This window comes from Condylura cristata, unplaced genomic scaffold (genome assembly GCF_000260355.1).
Source record: "Condylura cristata isolate star-nosed mole 26May11 unplaced genomic scaffold, ConCri1.0 scaffold00001, whole genome shotgun sequence".
NCBI lineage: Eukaryota > Metazoa > Chordata > Mammalia > Eulipotyphla > Talpidae > Condylura > Condylura cristata.
In genome coordinates, this window is record NW_004567102.1 from 26,384,291 (window position 1) to 26,411,865 (window position 27,575).

The following is a 27,575-nucleotide window of genomic DNA, read 5'->3' on the forward strand; positions in this document are numbered from 1 at the left end:
GGAGAGGTCTGCGGCGCCAGGTGGGTCAGCTCCCTAGTTGGGTGGAACTCATGATGCAATGGCTTCAGAGAGCTTCATAATGCGATGCTTTAACCCGTTATGCCACCAGAGAGAGCCCTTACTTTTAAAGACAGTTTTCATATTGCTGCTTAGAGGATCAACAGACAATTACAGAAAGAAGAACGAGGTAAATTTTTTCCACACTGTAGATGTACAACTGTGTAACCAAAAATGCAATCTAGTTTATATATATACTAGAAACTGCCTGTGACTCAGAAAACAGTTACAAAATTCTGCAAATAGTAGCGAAGTTTACACAATAGTGTGCCACTGAATTGTACACTTAAAAAAGTAGTCAATTTCACTTTATATGTATTTTAGCACAATAAAGTAATTTTAAGGTGATGTTTTTCATTATCTATTCAGACATGCCATGATTTCTCTGCTGTGAAAAGCAGACCTAATTCTACTCTTCCTAGAACCCACCTACCTATCCCTTTCTAGTATATTTAGGCCCATCTGGTAATCTCTCCAGGGCTTCTTGCTCACCCTTCCTTATAAAGGGCAATGGGTATACCAGAGGATTTGTTTTAAGTGATGAGAGTGGATGGGCCTCTGCTCCGTACATCCTCTCCCAGACTCTCTGAGTTTTATGTGACCTCTGAAATTGCCTCTGCTTCTTTTCATGTCAGAGCTCCAGACCTGAGCACTCTGCATCCCCAGTTTAAGTACCAAGTCCTTTTCACACTAACCTCGACTCTAATGTACCCTCCAACTCAGACTCACAGGAGCGTCAGGAGATCCTGCTTGTACACACAAGGTGTGGTGCGCCAGGGTGCTCCCTCAGACTTCCTGCCTGCCTCACTTCATTCTCAGGCACGTCTGAACCCACGAGGGGATTTCTCCCAGAGTTCTAAGCAGCAAGTGGGAAAAAGCCCTTCCCTCTTCTTCCCATGGGACCTCCTGGGGTTTCTGTAATCTTAGCCTCACACCTATATGCTGACATTTTTTGCCACATTAGATTCAAAAGAGAGGAGGAGGTTCCTTCCCAAAGGCATCATTTTTAAGCCCAATCTGGACACTGACTCTTCTCTGCTTTCTGTCCCTGCTAACCCATCTTTCTCTCTTATCTCTCCTTCTGGTCACTCTACCCCAGAACTTCTGTGTTGTCCAGTCCTCTAAGCCATGTGTGTTGGAGCAAATTAATCTTTCCTCTCCCTTTGAATCAAACGTGTTTTTTCAAGTAAAGGAAGCTGTTTTCCTGGCTATCTTACTATGAATTTAAAAGCTCTCTGATGAAACTCAAATATCTAAGAAAGATTTCTGTGACCCCTTTGTACCTTGCACCCCTAAAATATAGAAGACCTGCCAGTCTAGAATGCACAGTGGGACTTTCAGTAATAAAGATATATTGGTTTAAACGTTTCAAAAATATTATCCTTCTCTTCCCATAATATATATATACATCATCGGAGAACTGCACTCAGACTGCACATTGAGCCTGCAGAGCCAAGCATGTGGCCTGGACTCTGTCCCCGTAGGAGTGTCATTTAGGGCTGTGTCAGAGTCACAGCCCTGACAGCACGTCATGCATACAGGTAGGGAGGAGAATGTATGGCATCTCTCAGTCATCTGACTCCTGACATTTCTTTTTGACTTGATTTCCCAGGGGAAACCTGGAACCCCAGGACCTCAGGGATATCCAGGGGAACCGGTGAGTGGCTAGTTGTGTCCTAAACACGTGTACCCTGCTGTTTTAAAGCTTCTCTTGACAGTTTCTCTTCTGTGCCCATCCCTACAGGGGGAGAGAGGACCTGTGGGTGACATAGGCTTCCCTGGACCAGAAGGGCCCTCAGGAAAGCCAGTAAGACATTTTACATTAAATGTTTCCAATTCGTGAAATATTCTAAGCATTACCTTATCTCCTGTCTCCTCAGAAAGTCTGAGATTTGAGTAAGTAGTGTCCAGGGAAATAGGAGCAAGTGCTACAGATGGATGTCTTAGAGTGTGGTTCTCTCTGAGTGCCGTCAGTCTCTGCAAGAGCTTTTTGTCTGAAGCAATGGTGAGAAAGGTGAGCGTTTTGTCTTAAGGGTCAGGAAATTAGACTCATTATTTCTTAAGTCTAATGTTCTCAGTGGAGATAAGAAATAAAATGGCTTGTCACATCCTAAAATATAAAGAAACAGAAGACTTACCACATAAGACCTGTAAGTTAAGCTAAAGTAGAAACTATTTTCTCAGGTTCCCTCCTATATCTATGGGCCTGGTTCTGACATCTTCATAAGTCACTGCTGGCAAATATATCATCACCTTGTGTCCTATAGGAACTCTCAGCTGCTGAAACTTAATATTGATAGCATTGTAAGAGTCATAGCTACTAATTCAATTCAATTTAATTTGACCTATATCCATCCAGTCCCTGCTATTTGCTAAGGATGGGCTAGGCCCTCAGGGAAAGAATATAAACGTGAATAGGACATATACACTTTCTGTTTTGTTCTTTAAGGAAGATTCCCCTCCTTTACTTGTTTATTTGCCATGATCTATAGGAGAAGTAATGCAGTTAGGAGAAGGGGGATGATGGTAGGCAAGCAGCACAGAACTCATGAAGCTTGTTCATATCTTTGTGAAACCTTCAGGGTTGGTGCATTCCCTGGACACTCTTTCCCCAGAAAAGACAACATAAAAAAATGGGAAACTCATGCAGTTAGTGTCAGGATGATTTGGTTTTGAATTATTACTCACAGCGTTTTTACAGTCACTTAAGTAACTTGCTGGATGGGAAGATTTTTCAGTGCCTGGCCATGGGGGACAAGAGGAGGTGCTTAGTAAATTTTAGTTTCTTTCCTTCCTTTCCCTTCACCTTCTCTTACCAACTCCCCATTCCCTGTGAGCCATCTGATAAATGCTTATACCAATGTGCTTCCAGGAAATTATGCAGAAAGAAATTTGTGCATTTGGCAAATATTTCTTAAGTACCTACTACATACTAGCACTGTATTGAGTGCCAGAAACTCATGGTGAGGCAGGGGGTGGGGGCATGCATTATGATCTAAGGGCACAGATATCAAACAAATACACACACACACTTGCAGAGTAAGATGCTAGAGAGTCATTTAAATAGGGTGGTTGAAAAGGTGTGCCGCTGATCAAAACATGTGTGAAAGAAGAGACCAAGCTCCTGGGAGGGAAAGGGGCTCAAGCTGGAGTACAAATGCTGGTAAGTAGGTGGATCAGGGAAGAGGAAGGGACGTGGTTCACTCCTGTTTATTTTCACAGTGAAAGAATTGAGGTCTTTACCTGAGCATGAGGAGTCGGGTGGTGATTCTGGAGATTGGGAGAGTCAGGAAAATATGGGAAAATTTCCTTTTGGAGCAAAGGAAAGGAGTCAAATCAGGAAACAGAGAAGGAAGATTTGGCAATGCCCAGGGGCTGCTTGCCACCTGCAGATGTACAGGGAGATTGGAATAAGTGAGCCAGGATATATGTTTTTCATCAGCTGCTTAGATGCAGGCACTCAGTAGAAAGGAAGTTCTTCCCAGGATGGGATCTGCCAGATAAGTAAGATGAGAGGAGAGGTTAGTCACAAGTTCTGAAAGCAGGACTTCCTATGGAAAGCAAGTAACACCTTCCTATACAGAGAACAGAACACACATGACAGGATTTGATAAATTACAAGAGACAAAAGAAAGGTTGCAGGATTATTTCTTTTCTTATATTGTTACCAAAAACATGAATTGCATTTTACACTAGATTTGTCTTCTTTTATTCAAGTGACAGGAATGCTCTTTCATATCCTCTCCTTAATCAGCTTTATCTTTGTTGCTTGTGTTTCTGGATGTAATAAATTCTTTGAACCATTCACTTCAGGTAACATGTTCTTAGTTAAAGTGCTCTAGATAATTCCCAGGATGCTTCAGAGTTTGGGAGACTTTGGTTGGGTTATCAACTGTGACAGATTTTAGTGTAGTTTACAGCAGTGGAAACATGTAGTTGTCTGCAATTCCATCCTCATAGAATCCATTCCAATACAATAAAAGTCTCCTAGGCTTTTCAGAGGAGTATACCATGCAATTGCCTGCTGGCTAAGAAATCATTTTCCTCACCTTGATCTCCCTCTTCAAATCAAATCTCAAAAACACATCTGCTGCCAGACTCTAGGTATTTGATTTGACCCCAAGTGCTTTTCCGTCTAACATCTCCCAGCCAATAGTTCTCCTAGTCTTATAAATCTCCAAACAGGACTGAGCTTTATTGCTCCCTCCCAAACTGCCTTCTAAAGTTTAGGAAACTTCTAGTTTTCTAATAAAAAACCACTGCTTAATACTCTCAAAAACCATGATTACAGATTTCTTACTTCCTTTCATATTTTCCAAACGAAAAATAACAATTGTTCTCTGGCTAACAGTTCATTTCATAGGAGGATCATGCGCTGGCCGTGTTATGAAATTTTTCCCCAGCAGCAACTGAGACCATTTACAGAGAACGATTCTCTCTGCTGGGAAAGGTTTTATAGGTAACAATAAATGCTTCACACCAGCCACCCATGCAATGGGGTAATAGGGCACCTTCTTTCTTTCTTTCTTTCTTTTTTTTTTTTTCAGAATATGCCTAATAGAATAAGTAAGGAAAATAACTCTGTTGGCCGTGTACAGTGAAGTAGGCACTTTCTGTTATTGCACTCAATTCTTACTTTTAAGGTCATTATTTTACCTCAATTTATAAGAAGCCAATGCTGTTAAGGGTAAACAAATGTTCAGAAGTAATAGGACTTAAGTAACAGTGACAATCCCAACTCATGGCTGTCTGACTCTATCCATTTGTTTTCCACTTCACATACTATTTCACAAAAAGTTCACTAGAAATATGATTAAGTCCTGAAAAGCTTTCCCCTTTGTTGTTCTTATGGCTCTTCTGGCAGAATTTGAAATAGTCATCATTTTTGTCTTTATAGGGAATAAATGGAAAAGATGGATTACCAGGTGCTCAGGTATGGAAAATACCATTTAAAATAAATGTGACAATGCAGAACACCTGATCGAGCAGATTGATGGAAAATCTTGGGAAATGGTGATTTTTAGTATTAATGTCTGTTTTTCAGGGCATCATGGGTAAGCCTGGAGATAGAGGCCCTAAAGGAGAACGTGTATGTATATTACAATTATGGTTATTATTTCAGTCTGTCTGTTACAACTGTCCCATCATTTGACTTACATAATTATGTATGTCGATGTCAACCCCTACAAATATTCCAGTATGAATAGCTTAGGCTGTATATGACTCAAGCTCTCTGCTAAGTGTTCAAAACAACAAAGGTCCCCAAAGCAGGTCATGTATCAGGTATACCTACATGAGTGGCCTTCTGTACAAGCTCAGTCTAGCTAGTCCAGTTTGGAAAATTATGTCACCTTCCTCTCTGAGACACTGTACCCATCACCCACGTTCTTTTTACCTGGAGTAGGGGTTCTCTACCTCAGCAACGTTGGTATTTAGAGCATTTAAATTCTGTGTTGTAGGCATTTATCCTGAGCATTGTGAGATGTTCAGCAGCACCCCTGGCCTCTATTTACTATACTCACTAGTGCCTCCCTTCCTCCAGCAATGTGGTGACAACCAAAACAGTCTTTAGAAATTGCCAAATTGCTCCTAGTTGGGAGAGGATGGAGAAGATAACCTTAGTTGAGAACCACCAACCTAAGGAATTAGGCATTACTGATGACTTTATTCTGAGTTGAATAAAGGGGTAGTGTGAAATGAAATTGAAAGGGAGAGTGAATGTAAAAAGTCATCAGTAATGCCACTTTTGTAGTCTGCTTTTATTTGAATAGTTTTGATGGTTGATGTCACTGTAGCAGCTTTCCTTTATTCTTTTTAATGAATGCAACATGGGAACATTTTCTGGTAGCATTGGAGTTAGCCACTGCAGCAAATTACTCAGACATTGTTACTCAGTGGAATTCTATTAAGGGCTGCTAGTGATGTGAGCATGTGCACTTGTGTGTGCATGCTGATGTCCGGTTTACTAGTTTTCACTTATTACATTAGTAATCTAGGCTACTTGAATGAAATATGAAAATAGAAATAAGTAAAATAGAAAAAAATTCTGTGTTATCATACAACACAGAGATGAGCACTATTGATACTTTGGACATGTTCCCATTTCTCTCACTTCTTGGACATAATATACAATTACACTGAAAGTATCAATATATGTAAATATATATTTCAAAAAAAATTAGTTCATACTGTTTTTGTAAATTACTTCTTCTTCATCTAACTATGTAATGACCATCTTTTCATGTCAGTAAATTAGATCTGCATCTACCTTTCAATAGTTACATGTTACCCCGCTTTTTGGATATATCTTATTTCACTCACCTAGTCCTCTTATGTAGGGTCTTCATAAGAAGACACACTTCTGTGGTGAATGTACTTGTGTTTAAATTATAAAAGTTTTAATATGTAGAGATTATTTTGTACATGATCAAAATGTGCTTTATTTCTTTTTTTTAATTTTTCCATTTCAGATATTTCTCTCTCACACATACACACACAAGTACACTCTTACTAACAAACATACAATACTAGACACATACAGAATAAAAGCCAGCACTAAAGAAGCTTCTTATTAGATCCTGGCACATCTAATATAATCTTATTATTAACTTATTACGGCATCTCACTCTACAAATGTTGATGTATGCTATTGATTCAATAATCTAAGTGACAGTGGTCCACCCCAATCACCTGCTTCAGAATGTTCCAAAAGCTCCTTTCTCATCTATCTGAATTGTGTAAATTTCTAACACAGCACTAATACATTCAAATACACACACACACACATGCATATAAAAATGAGTACAAAAGATAATGCCAAAATCTGTAAAGATTCATACAGAGAAAATTAGTGGGGAAAATCGCATGATTTTAGGAGAGCTTATGAATATCCTAAAAAAAATTTTAGTGAAAAATCACAGTAATGAGGTTCCCCTGGTAGTCATTTGTCATTTCAAAGGGAACCCAAGCCTGAAGTGACAGCTTCTATTGACTTTCACAAATGTCATCATTCTAGATGTATTTGCTTCTAGAAACCAGATACAATGGCATTGTACTACTTTTTCTTGCTTGCTTTCAACAGGGTAGGCATGTTCTAAGCATGAGTTAATTCATTTATTTCTTATCATCACTCTACGTAGTGGAGTTAAAGCACAGAGGATTTACATCACTTGCTTAAGGCTTCACAGCTAGTAGAGCTAATAATAATCCAGAAACTTTACTCTTAGCCACATGTGGTTCCAGAAGAAGTCATTCTTTATTTTAACTTTTTTCCTAAACAGGGTGACCAGGGCATTCCGGGAGACAGAGGACCACAAGGTGAACGGGGAAAACCAGGCCTTCCAGGCATGAAAGGGGCCATAGGTCCTGTGGGACCACCAGGAAGCAAGGGCTCTGTGGGATCTCCTGGGCACCAAGGCCCTCCAGGAATCCCTGGCACTCCGGTGAGTAGTGCCAAGAGTCCCAGGAGCTCAGAGCTGATTTGGCCAGGCATCCCTGTCATAATGAAAGCAGTCCTGTAAATAATATATGAACCACATATGAATATACACAAAATGAGCCTAATCTGGTCACTGTGAGTGGAAAGAAGTGTAATATACTTCAAGTCATATACTAAATTCTCTTCTAAGCACTTACTATATATAGATGATGTCTGTGGATTCTTACAACTTTCCACCACACATTTACACATGCAGAAACTGAGAGTTGACTTGTCCAAGATCATAACTTATTTGGTAGGTCAGACAGATTCTTTATCCTTAAATTCTGTCTATAATGTCTCTTACACTACATAGAAAACACAAACATCTGTTTCTTATTAGAACTCTACTTTCTAAATTATCAGAAGAACAAATCTGCCTTGAGTAGTATTTTGTAGTGGAACCAAATTCAGCCAAAAAAGAGTGTTTGGTTAGGAAACTTGTCTCTTTCAGCAGCCTCAGGAGATATGCTTGGTATCCATTTCACAGAGAAACTTTCCCTGGAAATATCCTTGGCAGGAAGAAAGGTGGGTTCTGGAGTCTAGTCAGGGAGTTTAGGACATGTGTAATTCAGATAATCAGCCAATACCAGATGCAGGGCAAAATTAGACATTTTCACAATATGCAAACATCTTTATTTTTACCCATTGTCCCTAAAATGTATTTGGATAAAGCCTTATAATGAACTCTCAGTACTATGTTGGTATTTGATATTAGTTGCATAAATTCAAGTACATTTTTCCCATTCACCTTTGAAAATAAAGCATTGGAATAGGGCACCCCTAGAACTATTCTGACTTACACAAATCACTTATAAACCAATCACATTCCCTTTAATACCATGTATATACCCTTGAAGAATAACCACCAAATACAAGTGACCACCAAAGTGCAAAGAAGAGTAATGAAATACTTTGAAATCCTCACCATCATGAAAAATAATGGTCTCCCCTTAAAAATATCTAGGTAGTAGGGCCCTCCCTGGTGGTGCAGCAGGTTAAAGCACAGCACAAAGAAGCTTAAGCCACTTCCAAATGAGTTCAATCCCCGCTTGCCCTGGAGGAGATCCACAGGGCGAGGCAGACCTCTCCTGACCCACCCGCTGCTCAGCAGTGTACTTCGTCGATCTGCCTGTTCTGCTCCCTCTCTGTCTCTGGTGAAGCCTCTCACCTGCCGCATCTCTGGCCTGTACCCCAGTTCTGTACGAATAAATAAATAAATCTTTAAATATATATATATATATATATATATGTAGTATAATAAAACATTACTATTTTAAATGTTACAGTCACATCAAATTATGTGAACTTATTTATAAGGGAGTTAAAAGTTCAGCCAACATTATTTACCTACTTTTCTTTATAAGGTCCCAGAATTTTCCATTAAAAAAGAAGAAAAAAACTTAATACAAATAAGCTTGTGTTTTTATATTACAGAATAAACTGAAACATGAAATGGGTAAGACTTAGTAAATTTAGCCCACTAATAAAACATCATAAAGAATAATCCAGTATAATCTGGGATCTCTTCAAGGTGTTCTTCCTTTGAAGATATGTAACATCAGTTAGATATTATTTTTACCAGTATCCAGGGATTGGTTAGAAGTTGTATCTGAAATTCTAATACTATAAAACCACTTTTCATAAAACCACTTTTCAAATTCTTTAACTTCTGAAGTGAAGCTTTAGGAAGTGTCTTTCCTAATTGTATGAAGCCATGTCTTTCCATTCAATAGGAACTAGTCTTATCTCTGGTTATGAGTCTACATACAGCACTTAAAGCAATTTTGTGCTTCAACTCCTTCCTATTTTATCAAAACAAAAAATACTTATTGCGGCCCTCCCTGGTGGCGCAGCGGGTTAAAGCACTGCACTGAGAATCTAAAGCCGCTTCCGCATGAGTTCGATTCCCGCCTGCCCCGGAGGTGACCACATGGCGTGGCAGACCTCTCCTGACCCGCCCGCTGCTCCCCTCAGCAGTGTACTTCGTCCATCTGCCTGTTCTGCTCCCCACTCTGTCTCTGGTGAAGCCTCTCGCCGCCCCTGAGCCTCTGGCCTGTACCCCAGTTCTGTATGCACAAATAAATAAATCTTTAAAAAAAAAAAAAAATACTTATTGCCTGTAATAGTCAATTGCCAAACACATGTTTGGTGATCAATATATTTCTACACACTTTCAAATCAACCCACATTTTCAAACATAAACCCACATTTCTGTTCTGTATTCATTGGTGCCATGATCTATTTTAACTTTTTTTTTTTCTTTTTCTTCAGGCTGATGCAGTTTCATTTGAAGAAATAAAGAAGTATATTAATCAGGAGGTTCTAAGGATTTTTGAAGGTTAGAGTCACTTAATAAACATTTTGAATTTTTTACATAAATCCCTTCCTCCATTTGCTGTAGAAATCCCTTCAGCCACATTCTCAAAATATATTTATACAACAGCTTTATGAGGCAATCTACTTCATGATGAAAAAGCTCTGTTTCTGCTTTTAATAGGAAATTCTTCCTGAGAGTATGTTAAATTTTCCTCCTTATAAGTGATCCTGTCCTAAAGCACAGGTAAAGTAGTTTCCTTATTCACATGTCAATCTGTGAGTATTTCTCAATCTCTGAGTTTTTAGTTGCTCCTCAACTTCCTCCTCCACAGAGTATTAAATGTATCCAGGCCCTGACCATTACCCCTGAGAAATGCTTATATGTAAGTGAACCTCATTCACTTAGAAGTGTTGACCTGAGCAGAGCAGAGAGTCTCTTGATCTAGACCAAAGACCACAAACTATCGCCTACAGTCCAACCTGCACCTATGCTTATATGGTCCATAAGTTAAGAATATCTTTCCTTTTTGTTATTTTTTTTTATCAGGAGTGGGTACATTAGAAATGGATGGTTAAACACTTTCTAATATTTTTTTGAAACCTAGAGAATATTTTATGGCATTTGAAAATAATCTGAGATTCAAATCTGTGTCCATAAATAAAGTGTTATTAGAGCAATCTCACTTATTCTTTTATTCATTTAGTCTGACTGCTTTTCTTGCTGAGCAGTAATAGTGACAGGGACCATGTAGCAGGTAAATCCTTAAATATTTACTATGATATCCTTAGCTGGGGAAGTTTTCTGACTCCTGGTATAGACACCTCAATAATGAAGCCCAAGACAACATCCTTTAAAACAATCATCCACATCACTGTTAATTGACTTTGAGTTTTTAATTAACCAGCAATCTTGGGTCTTCCTTATACAAACTTTTCAGAAATTAAGTGTTCTTAATTATGTACAATGTCCATTTAAAAATCTAAGTGATTTTGTTTCTTATTAAAGTTCAAGTGATTCTTGTTCTTACATTGTCCATCTGGAAGATCTCTATGTGATTATAGGGCAGTTTGGCTGACCCTTGGAATTTTGTGTTATCTATAAATTTTATAAAAATACCATCATCAAAGTTGACAGAAAGGTTTAATAAAAAATAGTTAAGAATCAAGAATTAGACCTTTCTAAATGCTAATACATTTCTCCTGCCCATTTGAATTATCTATTAGTGTGTTGTTCTGTGAGTTCTGACTCAGAGAGCTGCCCTAAAATCACTGTTCACTTCTCTTCCACTCACAAGGATATCACATGCTTTTTGTAACATGATCTGCTAAAAATCAGAATCACTCCCCTCAACTTTGGCTTAATAAAATCACTCCCCTCAACTTTGGCTTAATAAATTGCAAATTATTTGTCTCTGCAAAATGAATCCATACTGGCTCTCATGGATCCTGCCTCCTTTGCTAAGCATCGTTAGTTCACAAATACATTATTGAATTTTGCAAGAAATAAGATTACAAGATGCTTCAAGTTCATCTTAAGTCTTTCTATTGCAAACATGGAATTAACTGCTCTCCAAGAAGCCCTGATTATTTTAAGCAGTCATTGCTATTTAGAGATGAAAATCTAATGCTTGAGTGCATATTAACTTACTTTACATGCACACTAGAGACAGAGCAGGACACAGGAATTTTTAGCTGCTTCACTGACACCAGAGGAAAAAAATGTTTTTTAAAGGTCATGAACCCATACCGTTGATTTCAATTTACCTCATCTCTCCTAAATATCTTTTCCTTGCTCTGACTTGATAATTTTTTTAAAGGGAAGAATTTTTTAAAATATTTATTTATTTATGCATACAGAACTGGGGTACAGGCCAGAGGTGCATATTTTTTAATTTTTTTGCCCTTAATTTCCTTGCAGTCTATGTTCACAGATTCATGGGTTCTATGCCAGTTATGTTTTATCTCAGGCAGCTTTAATGTTAAAGTTTGAGTTCTTAAAACTCTAGATGAAAACATGTTAAATATTTCGGTAGATTTTATAAAGGTTGATTAGGAATGTCATAAAATATAAACCGAGCACTAGCAGAAATAATATGTTGAGATATAGTATAGGAGGTCTTCATTTTGCAAGTCCATTTTCTGGTTACTTCCACGAAGGACTGTCACCCCTGAAGAGGGAAGTCTGGGCGACTGAGCTGTCATTGACATAGTTCTTGTGAAAGAGTTCACCTGGTTTGCACTTTTCTTGGCAAGGGTCTCCTCTAACTCCAGGAGTTCCAGCTGCCTTCCTGGCCCTCCTTTCTCTCTCACATCACACCCTGCATGTTTTGAAGCTGAGGGATGTGCAGTCTTCCCATGTCTCCTCTAGCTTCACCCCCATCTTTCCTCCAACCTCTCTCAGACTCCTCCAGCTTGGCTAGGTCCAGGTGAGTTAGCGGTGCTCTCTCAGAAGCCGTAGATATGTTGGTCTCTCAACAATATTCTGAAGTGGCTCAAAAGGAAAGTGTTTCCTGAGACTAGATTCTGAGGCTCCCAATATGAGGCCCCTCTCTTTTCATCACTGTTGGCACTAGTTCAGCAAAGCTGTCTTCTCCCAAATAAAATTGTATACCTAAAACCCAGAATTTAGTTATTGAGCACTTTAGTTAATGTGTTCCAAGGTTATTCCAATTCAGCTCATTTAATTTTCCACTTAGACAGTACCTTTTCTGTAATTTCTAAATACCATTTACAGAAAAAGAAAAACTCCACTTGCACAAATCATTGAGTTCCCAGGTCACAACTTTCCTTTTCATAATGCTTTCTATATAAAATCAAAAAATAATTTTCAGATGTTAAGACAATTTTAGTTAAGTGCTTCAGTTAAGTAACATCCACCTGCCTCTCTTAGCTCTTTCACAATAACTATGTCAATGACAGTTAATGCTTATCCCTGCTCCACTCTCCCCTGCACAGTTACAGTTTCACATGATTCGCCGATTAGCAAGTCACAGACTGTCATTATGGAGCGAAGGGAATCCTCAGGAAATTAAGATCCCTACTTTTTCATCCTAGGTATCCAGAAAGAGGGCTCTGGTAAAATTCTCAAGCAGGACACAAAACTTGGGTTCTGCTCATGGAGCTTTTCAACTCCTTTTAGAGTTTTCCTAGTGACCCCACTGACAGCAACTCTCACAGATCTCACAGTGCAGGCTGTTCCCTAAATCATCAAACCCTCCTTCAGCATCCTAGCCATGGGGGAGGGCCGTATTTTTCCACCAATCCCAAGTCTGGTGGATCACAATGTATAAAAGTAAACCCAATTTAAGGTTGGATTAAATTCACAATATGATTAACCAACAAGTCAAATCCTTTTGAAAGTCAAGTGGCCACAGAGGGTGGAGACAGAAGCATTGTTCCTCAGTTTAGCTTCTTTTGGTTTTATAAGGGCTTTGCCGATAACCATAATATACCCACACAAATTAGGATCTTGCCAGATATGAGAATGTAACTTGCTATATCACATTATTTTACTTAGGGATTTAGGACATCATGCTGGAAGAATTTACCAACCTATGCGGGGATGTGGAGAAACATCTGGCAAACATCTCTTTACATCTCAAGAACTTCTCTTGGTTTTTAAGACAATCTTGGTTTTGGATTCAATAGGCCATACCTACAATTGTTGGAGAAAAGGACTAAGTGTCCCCGAATTATACTTCTGCCTCCAGATTTCCATTGTTTGGAAAAAAAAAAAAAAACATTCACTATGTTTTCTCTTTTTTAATCCATGTATTTCATATGCATGTTATAGTGCAGGCAGGCAGACATCCCAGTCCCCAGAAAATCTGTATGCTTTTTTTGGGCTTTCTCTGGCATTGTCTCATGGTCTCTTCCTCTAGCAGTACTCCCTCATACTGTCGTAGTTGTCCTCTACCATAGACATTTCTGTGTGATGCTTAGAGCCTAGGCTCTAGGCTCAGGTGTCCTCACTTACCCTCACCTATGCCATACCCCAGGTGTCCACCATCAGGCATGCATGTCCCAAGCCCACAACCCCAAGTGCCTCCTGCATTCAAGGCTGCAGGTGACAGCCACAGAGGCCAGTAATGAAAAAGCCTGGTCATCACTGTATGTATATGTGAATATGTATTACCCTGTTCTCTTGTTTTGAGGTTGCAACAGCTCTTGCATCTCTACAACTAAGTATTGTTTTGCCCCAACTTCTGTGACCGGCTACAAGAAAGAAAGACAGGAGGCAGAAAGGCTGAGCAAGCAGAGTTTATTGCTCCGGGACAGCAGCTGAGACAAAGCCCCTAGGGTGGGGTCCGCAGCTACTGCCAACTCAATAAGGGGGAAAGGGTCTTTTATATAGATCTAGGTTCACATTCCAAAGGGTGACCCACCACTGTGTCCCCTGGTGCTAGGTCCAGTTCCTCCCACCTGTATCTCCCGGATGCTAGGCCTAGTTGACTATCCGTTTGTTATCCCCTTCAGCTAGTCCTACATCAAGCTTGGATGCAAGGCTCAATTCTTTCCTTGTCAGCAAGGAAACAAGTATTATTAGTGTGTGTAATAAATACATAAATACCTGTGTTGGAGATTATCAGTTTAAAAAGTATTTTCCGCTGCATAGTTTCTATTTTTTCTAATTTGTTCCTTTTTCTTTGGGTGAGAGGAGAGGGCCTCTCACTTATTTTCAAGGAATCTTCAGTGCCAGTTCTCTTTGGTTGTCTGCTTACATACAAAATAGTGGGTTTTAAAAATGTGAAAATTGTGAGGTAATGGTGGGGCTTGCTAACAAGGGACTTAACTGTTGGAGAGTCTAGCTGGGCTTTTTAATTGAGGGACCCTCAAGTTCAGTGTATTTAAATCTTTCTTTTTATTCTCATCAGACTCCCCAAAGGAAAACACTTCCATTTCCTGTCTGGTTGCCAGTATTTGGGGAGTAAAGTAGGAAAATATGAGTAGGCTTCAGCACAGAGCATGAAATGCTCATTTAATTTCCTTGTTTTCTATGGGAAAACCCAAGTCTCAGTGGAATCACATCCTCAGTACTGAGACAATCTTTTACCCTTTTCACATCATAAACCCTCAGTCTTTTGAAGAGGATGGGGAATGGGGAGAGGCTGCTACAACTGTGTAGCACAGATGACGGTCTTTTCTAAACTGACTTTCAACCACTTTTCCTTATGTTAATGTCCCTCCTCCCCTCACCCCCCACTTCCGGATACAATTTCTGCTGCTAATTCTTGAGGCTGCTAAGGATTCTGTGGCTTAAAACTAGTTGTTTCTCAGCTTCTAGTGTGAAGATTTGGCTTTCTTAAGGCTGCTAAGTCATTTGTCACTCAGCTATTTGGTTTTCAGCTTCCAAATTTTCTGTTGTGTTACCTCCTTGGATGCTCATAACTCCACTCTTGTAGTTTTATGACTTAAAAAAATGGTTTTGCAGGGATCCAGGAGGGAGTTAAAGCAGACTCATCTGGTCAATCTTACCCACCCTCTTTACCCACAATAACATTTCAAAGCAACATGCTTACAAAGCTGGCAAAGGATTGGGCCAGAAATAAATGTAGCAAAACAACCTGGTCCTGGTGAACCACAAAACAAATCTGAATCCACCAAATGATGATGTTGAACTAAAAGTTAATGTAAAAGAAATCTAATGTTGCTTTCCATGTATTAAAAGATTTATAGGAGAGTCCTGGAAGATGGAACCAAAAAGTAATTTACAAAACAGATTACCAAGCCTATGAGTAAAAGTTATTTAACTTAAAGGCCAAAGGATAACAATATCATAAAGTATATGACTGATTTCCCAAGGGGAATATTCACTAACAACTCTTTGTTTTCATAATGGGGTAACAAGAGATAATAAGAGGAAGTTGTACCTGAAAACAGTGAAACATTTGAATGGGCATTAGGCAAATAGGATGAATTTCTCTCTCTGAAAGCATTTACAAATTCTAACTGTGAAACAAAGGATAGAAATAGGCCAGATGACATTTGAATATCCTTTCCTTCTCCATATAATGTACTTTATCATGCATTAATATTAATGTCTGCATTTTATTAATGAGCCCAGTTCTCTGAGGAAGCTGAGCTATTGGTCTCATTTGTTAAGATGACTGCTGTGAGTTTGCCTTGGCAGACAGAATATGTGTGTTTGGTTTATGTGTGCTCCTATCCAAACTCCTCAATTTCCTGCCTCGTTTGAAAACATGACCAAAAACAGTTTAATTGAGAAAGATTCCTGAAAATAGAAGAAAGGTAATTAAGAATATAGGTCTCTACAGCTTATTTAGAGGCTCAGGAATATCTTATTTTAACTTCTAAACCACTAGAGTAGGGTTCAGATGAAGTTATTACCTTTATGCTAAATAACTATTTCTGTCCTGTTTTACATATTTATATATATATATATACCAAAAAAAAAAACACAAAAAGCACCTACTATTTTAAAACACATTTTATTGAAAGCCAACTAAAAAGTGGTCTCATTCAGGAGGTATTTATTCTTTATCAAAAAAATCATAAAACATATATATATGTTTAAACAAATATACCTTTAGAGTTCAACTAAATTTACTAAACCAAGTAATGAGAAAACTTTGGACTTTGCTTTTTCTAACTAGAAGTTATAGTTTCTAAGATGTTGCTATCACTTGGTCCTTCTATGCAAAGTAAACGCACAAATGATCAGCAGTAACATTTTCTAGAAGATTTATCTACACCAGACCCATGCTGATCGTTTTACATCAAAGTATCATTTCTTATTATACACTGTGTCCCTGAAAACTTTTGTCAGTTGCTTTTAAAAATGAAATTATTTGAACTTGCTTTTTGGGAAATATGTGAAAAGAAAAGAAAAACAATGTGGTTAGATTTTTTTCATCATGGCAAGGATATGCACTTCAGTTTTCTATTTTAAATTTAGTTATGCATAATTAAATTTGTTGAATGTGATGCAGAGAAAATAAACAACCCAAGCAAGTTTGAATAAAGAATTCAGTAATAGGTTGTAATCTTTAGAATAGTAAAATATTGAATATGTTTTTGAGGTCAAATTTAGCTGAACAATGACCTATATGGCATCAATAACCAAGAATTCTATAATATAAAATCCTGAAGTGATAATTCAAAAAAAGGAATGTTGAGAAGGAATGTTTTACCATTATTTAACAGATTTCCAGTGATAAATAAAACTTACCAGAAGATAATCTTTTATTTTTTAACTTTTTTTTACATACAATAGTTTATTTTTACATCATTTTGTGCCTTTTCCCATCTCAGTTGTAATCCCCATTGACTTCCCATCATCAAATCATGCATGTGCCATCACCATAGTCCAGTGCACTTTCCTCCCCCACCATTTTTGATCCCATTTCTCATTCCACCCCTGTACAAGGTCACCAGAAGATAATCTTTTTAGTGGATGAGGCTATATAGTGGGTGAACCTGGTTAATAGTTCTTCTTGAAAAACTGATTCCTGAACAAGAAGAGTTAGTGCAAAAGTATAAAGTGCCCTGGAGGACCCTACTTACAGAGAAAGTTTGATTCAGCTAGTAAGATAACTTGTTTAGGAATTTTAGTGCCAAAATTCTTTTTTTATAACTCCTCATTTAAGGCATGGGTTGGGAGGGAGAAGATTAAAGATGGGTGGAGTAAGGTGGACTGAGACAAAGGATTGTGGTGCACTGGTGGTAGGAGCACTAAGTGACCACCCCTGAGGGGAGAAATCCAGCACTGCAAAACACTACAGTGCTGATTTACAGGTCAATTAAAAAGGGGGGGGGGAGGGTGGAGAATAACAATAAAATCCCTCATTATCAGATATTTAAAACCTCACAAATTACTAATACACCAATGTTGTACAACTCAGTTTCATCCAAAAGTGTGATTGGCTTGTTAGGAAGTGTCTCAGTACTTAGAACCTCAGTGGAGGGACTCGTGGCCTAATGCCTTCACCTGAGCAAGCACCTTTAATCATCCCTCATTTCTTCCCTGAATGCTTTCCTTTGGACCCAGATGAACAGTGTTAGGCTCCAGGAGTTTTGGTAAAAGGGCACGTGACAATGGTAATGTTCCTTGAGAACAATTCATAAAAGCTTCCTCTAGAGTAAGCTATCTAAGAGAATCTTTTCTTAAAAAAAAGATTTATTTATTTATGGATACAGAGCTGGGTACAGGCCAGAGGTGCAGGGATGGTGAGAGGATTCACCACACACACAGCAGGGAGCAGAACAGGCAGATAGATGAAGTAGACTGCTGAGGGGAGCAGTGTGCGGGTCAGGAAAGGTCTGCCCGCCATGTGGATCACCTCCGGGGCAGGCGGGGATCGAACTCATGTGGAAGTGGCTTTAACTTCTTAGTGCAGTGCTTTAACCTGCTGCGCCACCAGGGAGGGTCCAAATCTTTTTATTTTTTAAAGATTTATTTATTTATGCATACAGAACTGGGGTACAGGCCAAAGGTGCAGGGGCAGTGAGAGGATTCACCAGAGACAAAGTGGGGAGCAGAACAGGCAGACTAACAAAGTATACTACTGAGGGGGGTCAGGAGAGGTCTACTGCACCACGTGGGTCACCTCCAGGGATGGGATCAAACTCTTGCTGAAGTAGTTTTAGCTTCTTAGTGCTGTGCTTTAACCCACTGTGCTACCAGGGAGGGCCCTAAGAGAACCTTTTATGACTTACTTTCTCTAGTTGTACACTGTCAATTCCATGTCTTTCCTAATTATTAGAAATGAAAAGTTAAGTCCAGACCACACAGAAGAATGGAGGAATGAAATTCTACCTTTGGAAGAGTGTATCAAAAAATGTGTTAGCATATTTCAAATTATGATATATACATTCACAGCATTCCTGGAAAATGTCTTAAATTTATTACTAAAGACATTTTTAAACCATTTTTTTTAACATGAACCTGAATACTTTCCAGAAAAGGTTAGTAAGATTTAAGGTTAGCACTTTGTCCACTAGATTTGATCCATCTCTGAAGTTTTGCAGATTCTAAGCCCCTAGGTGGACATGGGTAGTGAGTGTATGTCATCCAGCAATTTTTGTGCAATCCATTTTAATTGACTGATCAAAAAATTCTCTTCGTAGACATATCAGTTGGTAGACTAGATGTGCTTAATTTGAAAACCAATTAGGTTTTTTTGTTGTCAAATTTCATGTAAAAAAATGTTTTACATTAAAAAGTTTCCATAACATAATATATTATTTTGCCTTTCATACATGAAGAGAGAATGGCTGGGCTCCTATCACAGCTCAAGCTGCCAGCAGCTATGTTGGCTGCTCAGGCTCATGGGAGGCCTGGTCCACCAGGAAAGGATGGGTTACCTGGCCCCCCAGGAGACCCTGGACCCCAAGGTAAGTTTTCAAGTACAACATTTGCTTACTGGTTTTCTAGCTCTCAGTATTTAGAACATGCTAATCACAGTAAACAAAGTATGTGTGCATGTGTGCATACATGTCCACACAGGGATATATATGTAATATAATATATGTGTAGTACTAAGAAGATAACATATATGTATCCTAAGAAGCAAGAGACTTGAAGAAGGCAATGAGGCAATGGATACGGGACTATTAGAAATATGTCATCCAAGTTGTTAGGGAAGGTACTTCTCCCTCCAAGATTCTGATATTGGTTAAACCCTCTTTAGGGCCCTCTTTCAACCCTCTCCTCTTTTATACTGAGCCTGGTGACCATTGTGATTCTGGTGATTCTGGGAATTGATTTCCACAATTCCCATGCCTGTTGACATCTTTTTAAAATTGCTGTTGGCTGAACTAGTCTTTTTCTCAAGCAGCACAATTGAGTTTGAGAAGGAATTGGAAAGCATTTCCAGACAGTTTAGACAGATTTTAACTATCCTGTGTGTTTCCTATTATTGCCTCCTGCTGTACACTGATGGGAGACTTTCCTTAGTGATCTTCTTTCCCACCTCATGCCTGCAGTGTCGACCTGATTGTTGGTACTGCTAGGGATGAGTGAGAACATGCACATTAAATGAAAGAAGCCCTAGGAAGCATGATCCAGCAGGGGTCCCATTGTAAAAAAGAAAGGTAAATTTTCCTAACAGAGCTTGCCCTCTTGGGCAAGTTTTATGAGACAGAAAGAAACATTTTCCAAACACAGCTGATTTTCTACCTCTGAGAAAAATCTGAAGGACATATGCAGCTATTCTGTATGCCGTCTGTCAGCTTTGAAAGGGCAACATTGGGAATAGTTATTCTTATTTTTGAACTTTTAAAGTGTAGCTCTTATTGGTTTAAAATGAATGGAAACTTCTGTATTTATAACTCAGTGTTCATATGACTGATAAAGATTTGACCTTTCAAATCTTAGCAGTAAAGCCCTTGGAAATAGGAGGCATCAGTGTTTCACAATGACAGAAATGCATTACAGCCAATCAATGGGCCAAAACCAAGGAGGCTGAATAACTTGTAAGGCATGAGGCAGGACCCACATGAAGAATTATCCCTCCCAAATTGCCAGTAACACTCCTTTTCTGGCCTCATTTGTTCATTATGCATAGAGATGCACAGATTTATTACTTCAGAAGTAAATCCCTGGAGGTGAAACAAAGCACCCTGCTGGAAATAAAGTCAACCACTCGAAAAGCTACAAGAGCCAGAATTCTTTGGTGTTCACTACCTCTAGATGGTTTAGATGAGGACACTCTGTCATTTTATTTATACTTTTCTACGTGAGCTGTAGTGATATCAGATTGCAATTCTTCATGCTTTCAACTCATGAAAGTACATGTTGCTTTGCAGTTTGGCCAGCCTCTTATTTAGCCTTTTCCAAACTTCAATAGACACCTTACATCCAGGGCAAAAGCTTAATCCTAGGAATTAAAAAGCTGTTATTGCCATCATTAGCCTTCCTATCTAAAAATATTGTGGTAAAGTAATTACAAAATTAGAGCCTATGGCTTTATGGGAACCTTCATAAGGAATGAGTTGGTATTTTATTAGGAAATGTGAGGTACAAAGCCCAGCATGTTTGTGTAGTTCAGCACCTTCATCTGTTAGTAGTAGGTATTCACCTAATGAACTAAGAGATTTATATCAATAAACTGTTACATCTGACAGAAGAAATGTAAATGTTAGGCTATTATAAAAATATACAAATTATTGGATTTTGTTTGTGTTGAAATTCATATAGAATATTTTTCTGTTCTATTGAAATCTTAGAACTGAATTTAAATATACAAGTTTCAGCAGATATGTCCTTCAATTGGAATAGTGTCACAGTTTTGTTAATTCTCTTGTTATCAAAAGTTCACGTTCCATTAGTCATTTTTCATCCTCATTTTTTTTGAGCATATGATTTTAAGCACTAACTGAGATAGCTTGAGGGTCAGTGTTACAATCCTTCTATAATAGTGCAACTTGAGTTCAAGTGTCCAATATACTTCATATAATGAATGTTGCTTTATTACAGAAATGTTTAAAAAATAGATTTTGAAGAGTGCTTTCAAATAACCTTAAGTACAAACATTTTTCCCGCTTGCATACATTAAATGAAAATCACTGTGCATGAAAGAAATACGGGTAATATTTTAATATTGATCATATATCAACTTAACCTTATGCCTTATGTTCAAGTCACTATCCTCTGTAGAATCTAGGGCTGCATTGAGTATATGCAACATAATTTTCTGATAAAAATATGTGATTTCTTGCTAGATGTATTTCCAGTATGCATCTCAAAATGTTGCTTGAATAGATAACCTTCTTTTCTCACTAGTTTCACGTTAATGGTCAGAACATATCTCCAAAGCCAAGAACTAACTGTTTGGTGGTTCGATTGCTAGTTATTTGGATAGTAATGTTTACACTGTGTGATCAAGACGAAACTGAGAACAGGAGCTCCAAGACCAGCGCCAACATGCCAGCCAATTTGTCTTATATACTGCTCATCACAACATTCAGTTTTCTTCTCCTGTTATGCTGTGCTGCAGTAACTCATCTTAATAAAAAGGCACAACTAAGTTAAGGCCTACTGTTTCCTACTGAGATCCTCTCCTTGCTGTGTGTTTACATGATTCTGTATGATTTTGTATGTTTATTCAGCAGTGGCAGCAATCTTTAAGCTGCTGTTTAAGTATGAAAAAAAGCCAGATTAAAACTATTTACAATCATTGCAGAGCTACTAGAGTTATAAAAATTTCCTCAAATGAAATCTTACATGAATGCCAATATATAAAAAGGCAGATAAATATGTTCTTACACTTCTCAAAAGCAGGGATAAGGGTCTACACAAACTCAAGTTGCTCACTGCCTTGTAGCAATGGTGACAACAAGCATAGTCAAGAATAAGAATGAACTGACCTTAAAGTGTACAGATCTTGGACAGAATTCATTTTGGTTAAAGCATCTTATGTTAATGAAGTGCATTTAGAAGCCTTTCTTTTTGTTTTCTAGCATTGTTGAATCTCCCAGTCCTTTGGAGTTATAAATTGCCATGTTAAAACATGGGGTTACTATTTTAATGTTATTCAGGAAGAATATAATGTGATAGTAAGTAATTTGAACAAAGACTTGAATGGTCCTCCCGTGTCTCCTGCTGAGATGGGTGGATTTATGTATACTCAAACTCTTACTATCATTTATTAAAGTCATGAGTTTCTGTTCCTTTCATTCCCTTTTAATCTTCCAGTAAGGTCCAGATTCTTGTCATATTGCCTTGTTTTTATACCAAGCAGAATTTGGTATACTTCTTATATTTAGGCTGTTCCTAGTCTCCAGACAGATTTCCTATCACAGAGATTTCCCACATTTGTCATAGCTATTTGACAGAAGAGATAAGTGATTAATTTTAAACATTAAATAACCCTTTTCTGGGCCCAAAATCTCACTATCAAGAGTTTGGTTGGTGGGAATTTTTTTTTTATCTTTCTAAGACCCTTATTGCCTTTTGCATTTAGTCTGTTTGATATTTAAGTGAAATGTGTTATGACTAAACAGACTGTTAAAACTATTCAAGTTAAGTGAAGGAGTCCATAAACATCGTAGACCAAGAAACTGATTCATCCCTGTGCTATGTTTCCATAGAACAATCTTCTCTTGTTTTGTAATTTCTCCCTTAGGCTATCGAGGACAGAAAGGAGAAAGAGGAGAACCAGGAATTGGACTTCCAGGGAGTCCAGGGCTTCCAGGGACTTCAGGTAATAGTGATACTGTCTTCACAATACAAGCCTCTGCCAACAGGAAGTGGTTTTTTTCTGTGACCCTAGGCCTTCCATATTATTTGGAAGCAGGAAGGAAGGGCGGTATGTAGTCTTTATTCTGATAGATCATTTATTTTATCAGCTTCAGGTTTGCCAGGATCACCAGGTCCACAGGGTCCCCCAGGGCCTAGTGGAAGATGCAGCCCAGAAGATTGCCTCTATCCTGTGCCTCCTGCCCATCAGCGGACAGGTGGAAAATGAACACACCTGGGGAAGACTGGGTCCTGGTGAGATCTCTTTGTCACTGGAGCTATCTTAGTAATGTCAAACCCTCATCATCTGTGGGCTGCTTTTTCTTTCTTTTTATGGTTTAGGCCAACCTTAAAAGCCACAATTTGAATTTGTGATGTCAGTTTTTTTGGATTTTTCAAAGTTCATTCCATATGTTTTGCTTCACCAATACTATGATTTTTATTCAGGGTTTTGTATGAAATGCAAATCTTACCATTAGTTCTTCTTCTAGAGGAAATTGCATCTTATGATTGTGTAGGCTTATGGTGATATACATTTTGTAGTCTCATCAAATTGTATTTCTCCTTTGATTTCTGAATTTTAAAGTTTCAGGCTTATCTTGACATTTTTGGTGTTATAATTTACAATCATTACTAAAAATATCATCAGTTTTTGATAGCATACATTGCTCCTGCTGAATATTGTTGATTACTTTTTATAGCTGAAGAATTCTTATACCATTCTGCATCCAATCTACTCATGCAGAGAAATAGATAGGCAATAAGAACTTTACATTATAATTTATATTTTGGGAAAAACAAAACCAGAAGACTATTTTATCAGGAAACCCAAGCTTACCATGGCCAAGTACTTAAATGCTTTTGTTAATTCTGTTTAATGAGCTCAATTCAGAGCAATCACCTAGCATGAATATGTACTGCATGAAAAGAAAGGAACAAGGAGTTCTGCAAAAAAAAAAAAAAAAAAAAAAAAAACAGTTTCTCATCTGGGAAACAAAAGCTGCTTTTCCAAAGGGTGCATGGTAGTGAAGGCACCAGGCTGTCTTTGGCGCTTTCAAAGCATCAGTGGCCTAACAATGTCTTAGGGCCTCTCTACATCCTCTGGCTTCATCATGTTCAAACTTTAAGTTAAGAACCAGCCATCAGAACAAAGTACTGGTTTTGTAGCAACTGGAAAAGACACCTCCTGTCCTTGAAGAGGAATATGTAGTGACATCAGATACATAACCACAAGATGAAATCCAAAGCTCTTACCAAGAATGATGCTCCTGAAACTGCAGCAAGAGCTTCAGGGCAGCACAGGACAGCCATAGGGCCAAATGTGCAGCCAGCTCAGACCAGACCAGAGCTCACTTCAGGGAAACAACCGGGCATAGTGGCAACCATGTCCTTGGACAGGAAACAAAACTACAGTGATCAAAATTGCTCTGAGGTATTTTATCACCTAGCTACCCATTATTTTGAGAAACCACTGGTTGAAAACAATTGATTTGCTAGAACACTGGGTATGAGCATGTTGCTAAAATCTAAGTAGTGGGGTCCCACAGATGCCGAGAGATGCCACCAGTGCCCTCAGAGCAGTGCTGAGTCCAGCTGGGCAAGCTAGGATGATTGCTTTTACCTGTTAATTGAAAAATAATTTTAGAAAGAAGCCCACAAAAATTGAGGAAAGCTGTGAACAGAGATGTGTTAGGAGTGTGCCTAAGGGAAGCAGACTTCGTTCCAATGCACCCATGATTTGAACTGGTTTCCATTTAGATGAATGAGCTGCTGGTCAGGTACTGTCTACATGGCTGTGCATACATCCAACCTTCTAGCTATTTCATATTGAGTTGTGCTGTATATTTCAATTCCACATTTATTTATTTTCCAACATTATTTATTTCATGTGTTTTTAACTTTAAATTGATATTTTCTTTTTTCTTTCCTGTGCAATACCTACAATGGTGCTGTGTTGTAGATTTACACAATTGAAGTATACATATGCATTTTCTTAGTAAAATAATAATTTATCCCAAAAATGTACATATATCTAAAATCTGGTGCTATGTGTATATTTTGAGCTTTTAATTGTTTAATTTGTTGAGTTTTTGGAAATTCTGCCATTCATCTGACACATTAATTTACTTGAATTTGTCATAAGCTGAACAGTTCATGTTTTCAAAGACATTTTTTCATATTAATTAATGGCTATTTATCATTTTTCCATATTGCTAACCCAGAAGTATTTATTTTAGCATTTTAATGTTTTCATGAGCTTTTTTGCTGATGATGATCAAATGTGTTCTCTTTATTCTTTGAGTCAGTCAGTCCTTTCATAGACCTAAAAAACTCAATTCATTTTCTTTTTTATAAATTCTGTTCATTTTAATTCCACAGAATGTACCATACATCCTTTCTTACTGCTTGTTTAGGAACCTTTCTTTTTTTAAATTCCACTCATGTTGGACTGATTTACTATTATGTCAAGAAGTAGAGGGGAAACATAATGGTGCATGATGCATATTACAAAGTCAAGATATCACATGATTCAAGCTTATTTTTTGTAATCGAAACATAAGTCTAAATATGCCTTCAGCAAAACTAAAGAATTGGGACTGTGTCCACAAGGAGCGAGCCTCTCATCTTACTGTTTTATTTACTTTCCAACACAGTACCTGCCTCACCATGCACATACTAGACAACAAAGAACAACCCAAATACTGGTTCCATCTAATATAACACCAAATAAAGTGGAGATTTGGCAGTTGTCCAATCTTTTCAGTAAAAAGAAAGTAGGTAATTAAGGCCCTAAAGTAGGGTGGGAAATACTCCCCCAGATAATTTGATGGTTGCCAATTCTCTTGTATCATTTGATTCCATTCCAAAATATTTGTTTACTTCCATATAGAAGTCAGTAATGTTCACAGCTGGAAAGAATTATCAAATTTCCTGAATTATCTCATTTGAACTACGGAAAGCATAGATGTTTAAATGAAAAATAATTGTAGAGTATGATGATAATTGATCATTAAAATTATGTTTGCCCAATATAAGTAGGTTTGAATACCAGATCAATTAACACTTTCAACTATAAACCCTTCTATGCAAACAACAACATATAACTTCAGTTAACATGAATGGACTTTGGAATTTAAAAGAAAGGGACCAGAGATTCATGAGTTTGTTGATTGTTCTTTCCTATTGATAGTAACCATTTTTACCAACCAATCTTAACATTGAAAATGTTTCACTGTGTGATCAACATAATTTAGTTACTGACTTGAAAGTTATCCCATATTATTTCTATATTTTATGACATTGTTGAAAATTTAAATTTTAGTCATTCTATAGAGTATACATTAATTACTCTAATATATATTGTCTGCAAAGGTTGTCATCCAGATGTTTAGATTATACATTAATTTTTTTATGAATATGCTTTAGGAGCTAAGCAAGATCTAGCTTTTATGCAGTCTTTCTCATCTGTTGAGAACCTGTGATATACCTCCTTTTGTCCACAAGATGGTGTTTCAAGCAATTTGAGTTAGAAGAACTGAACAGACTTGCAGAAATACAGGTCAGAAACAATTTAGTGGACAACTAAATCAGAACCTTCCCTTTGCACTTATTTTTACTTTTGTAAATAATTTTTTGTTAACTTATTTCTTATTCATTTGTTTATGTTTTTCCTTATTTTAAGTTATTATGAAGCAGGCATAACTCATTGACTCATTGACATTACAATTTTCTTTCTTTAGTGAATGTTTACCCATATAACTAGTTATTTACAGAGTTACTATTTGGAAATGTTGTGTGTTTCTACTCTACCCTCCTCGCTTAGTGATTAACATTAAATCACCTATGTAATCTTCTGATTTGTTAGACAGGATATTCTCTTTTGACAGGCAAAAAAGCATTTAGCTTAACACAGAAGTAGGCCATTGATAAAATCATACAATGTCTGAATCTCCATATTGTTCAAGGTACTTTAAATTGTATACAATTAGATTTGTATAATGCTTATATTTTTCTAGAAATGTATCACTATTTACAAAAGTAAAATAAATAACATTATTTTTCAAAATAGCATTTTAATTTTCCTAACATTAGTAACAATATGTGGAGACCAGACTTTACAGTTAAGTTACAGTCATGTTTTTTCAGTGCATCCTCAGAAGTTTTGAGATTTGTTCATTACTTTCCATTTAAGAGACGCGGTTCTCATTGTCATTGTTCCCCAGTGTCTTCTTCTTAATATTCCAGTGTTGAGAAATGGCCTCCTTCTGCAGACTATTTCCTCTCAAGGAGATTACAAAAGCTTTCAGGAGGGGGGAGATGCAGGATTGAATTTGTACTTCTTATGCCTCACTACTTCATAGTCGCATTCATTTTTGCTTGACTGGTAAAGGAAGCATTAATGACATTGCATTTGTTTAACTACTGGGAGTCTCAGGACACAGGACACAAGTTTACTGTGTGATGTAGCTGAGCTAAATACAAACATTTTACTCAACAAAGTCAGGCCAGAGTAGCCCATCACTT

The 27,575-nt window shown here is 37.7% G+C and overlaps 1 protein-coding gene across 1 annotated transcript in view; it reads left to right on the forward strand.

The window, feature by feature from the left end:
* Positions 1-23,280, forward strand: part of COL19A1 (collagen, type XIX, alpha 1) — a 288,872-nt gene extending 265,592 nt beyond the window's left edge. The window contains exons 42-50 of the mRNA XM_004674041.1: positions 1,670-1,714; positions 1,802-1,864; positions 4,955-4,990; positions 5,102-5,146; positions 7,338-7,499; positions 9,809-9,875; positions 19,079-19,207; positions 22,939-23,016; positions 23,162-23,280. Of these exons, the coding sequence (XP_004674098.1) occupies positions 1,670-1,714; positions 1,802-1,864; positions 4,955-4,990; positions 5,102-5,146; positions 7,338-7,499; positions 9,809-9,875; positions 19,079-19,207; positions 22,939-23,016; positions 23,162-23,280 (744 nt within the window). The remainder of the gene's footprint in view (positions 1-1,669; positions 1,715-1,801; positions 1,865-4,954; positions 4,991-5,101; positions 5,147-7,337; positions 7,500-9,808; positions 9,876-19,078; positions 19,208-22,938; positions 23,017-23,161) is intronic.
* Positions 23,281-27,575: the final 4,295 nt, after the last annotated feature.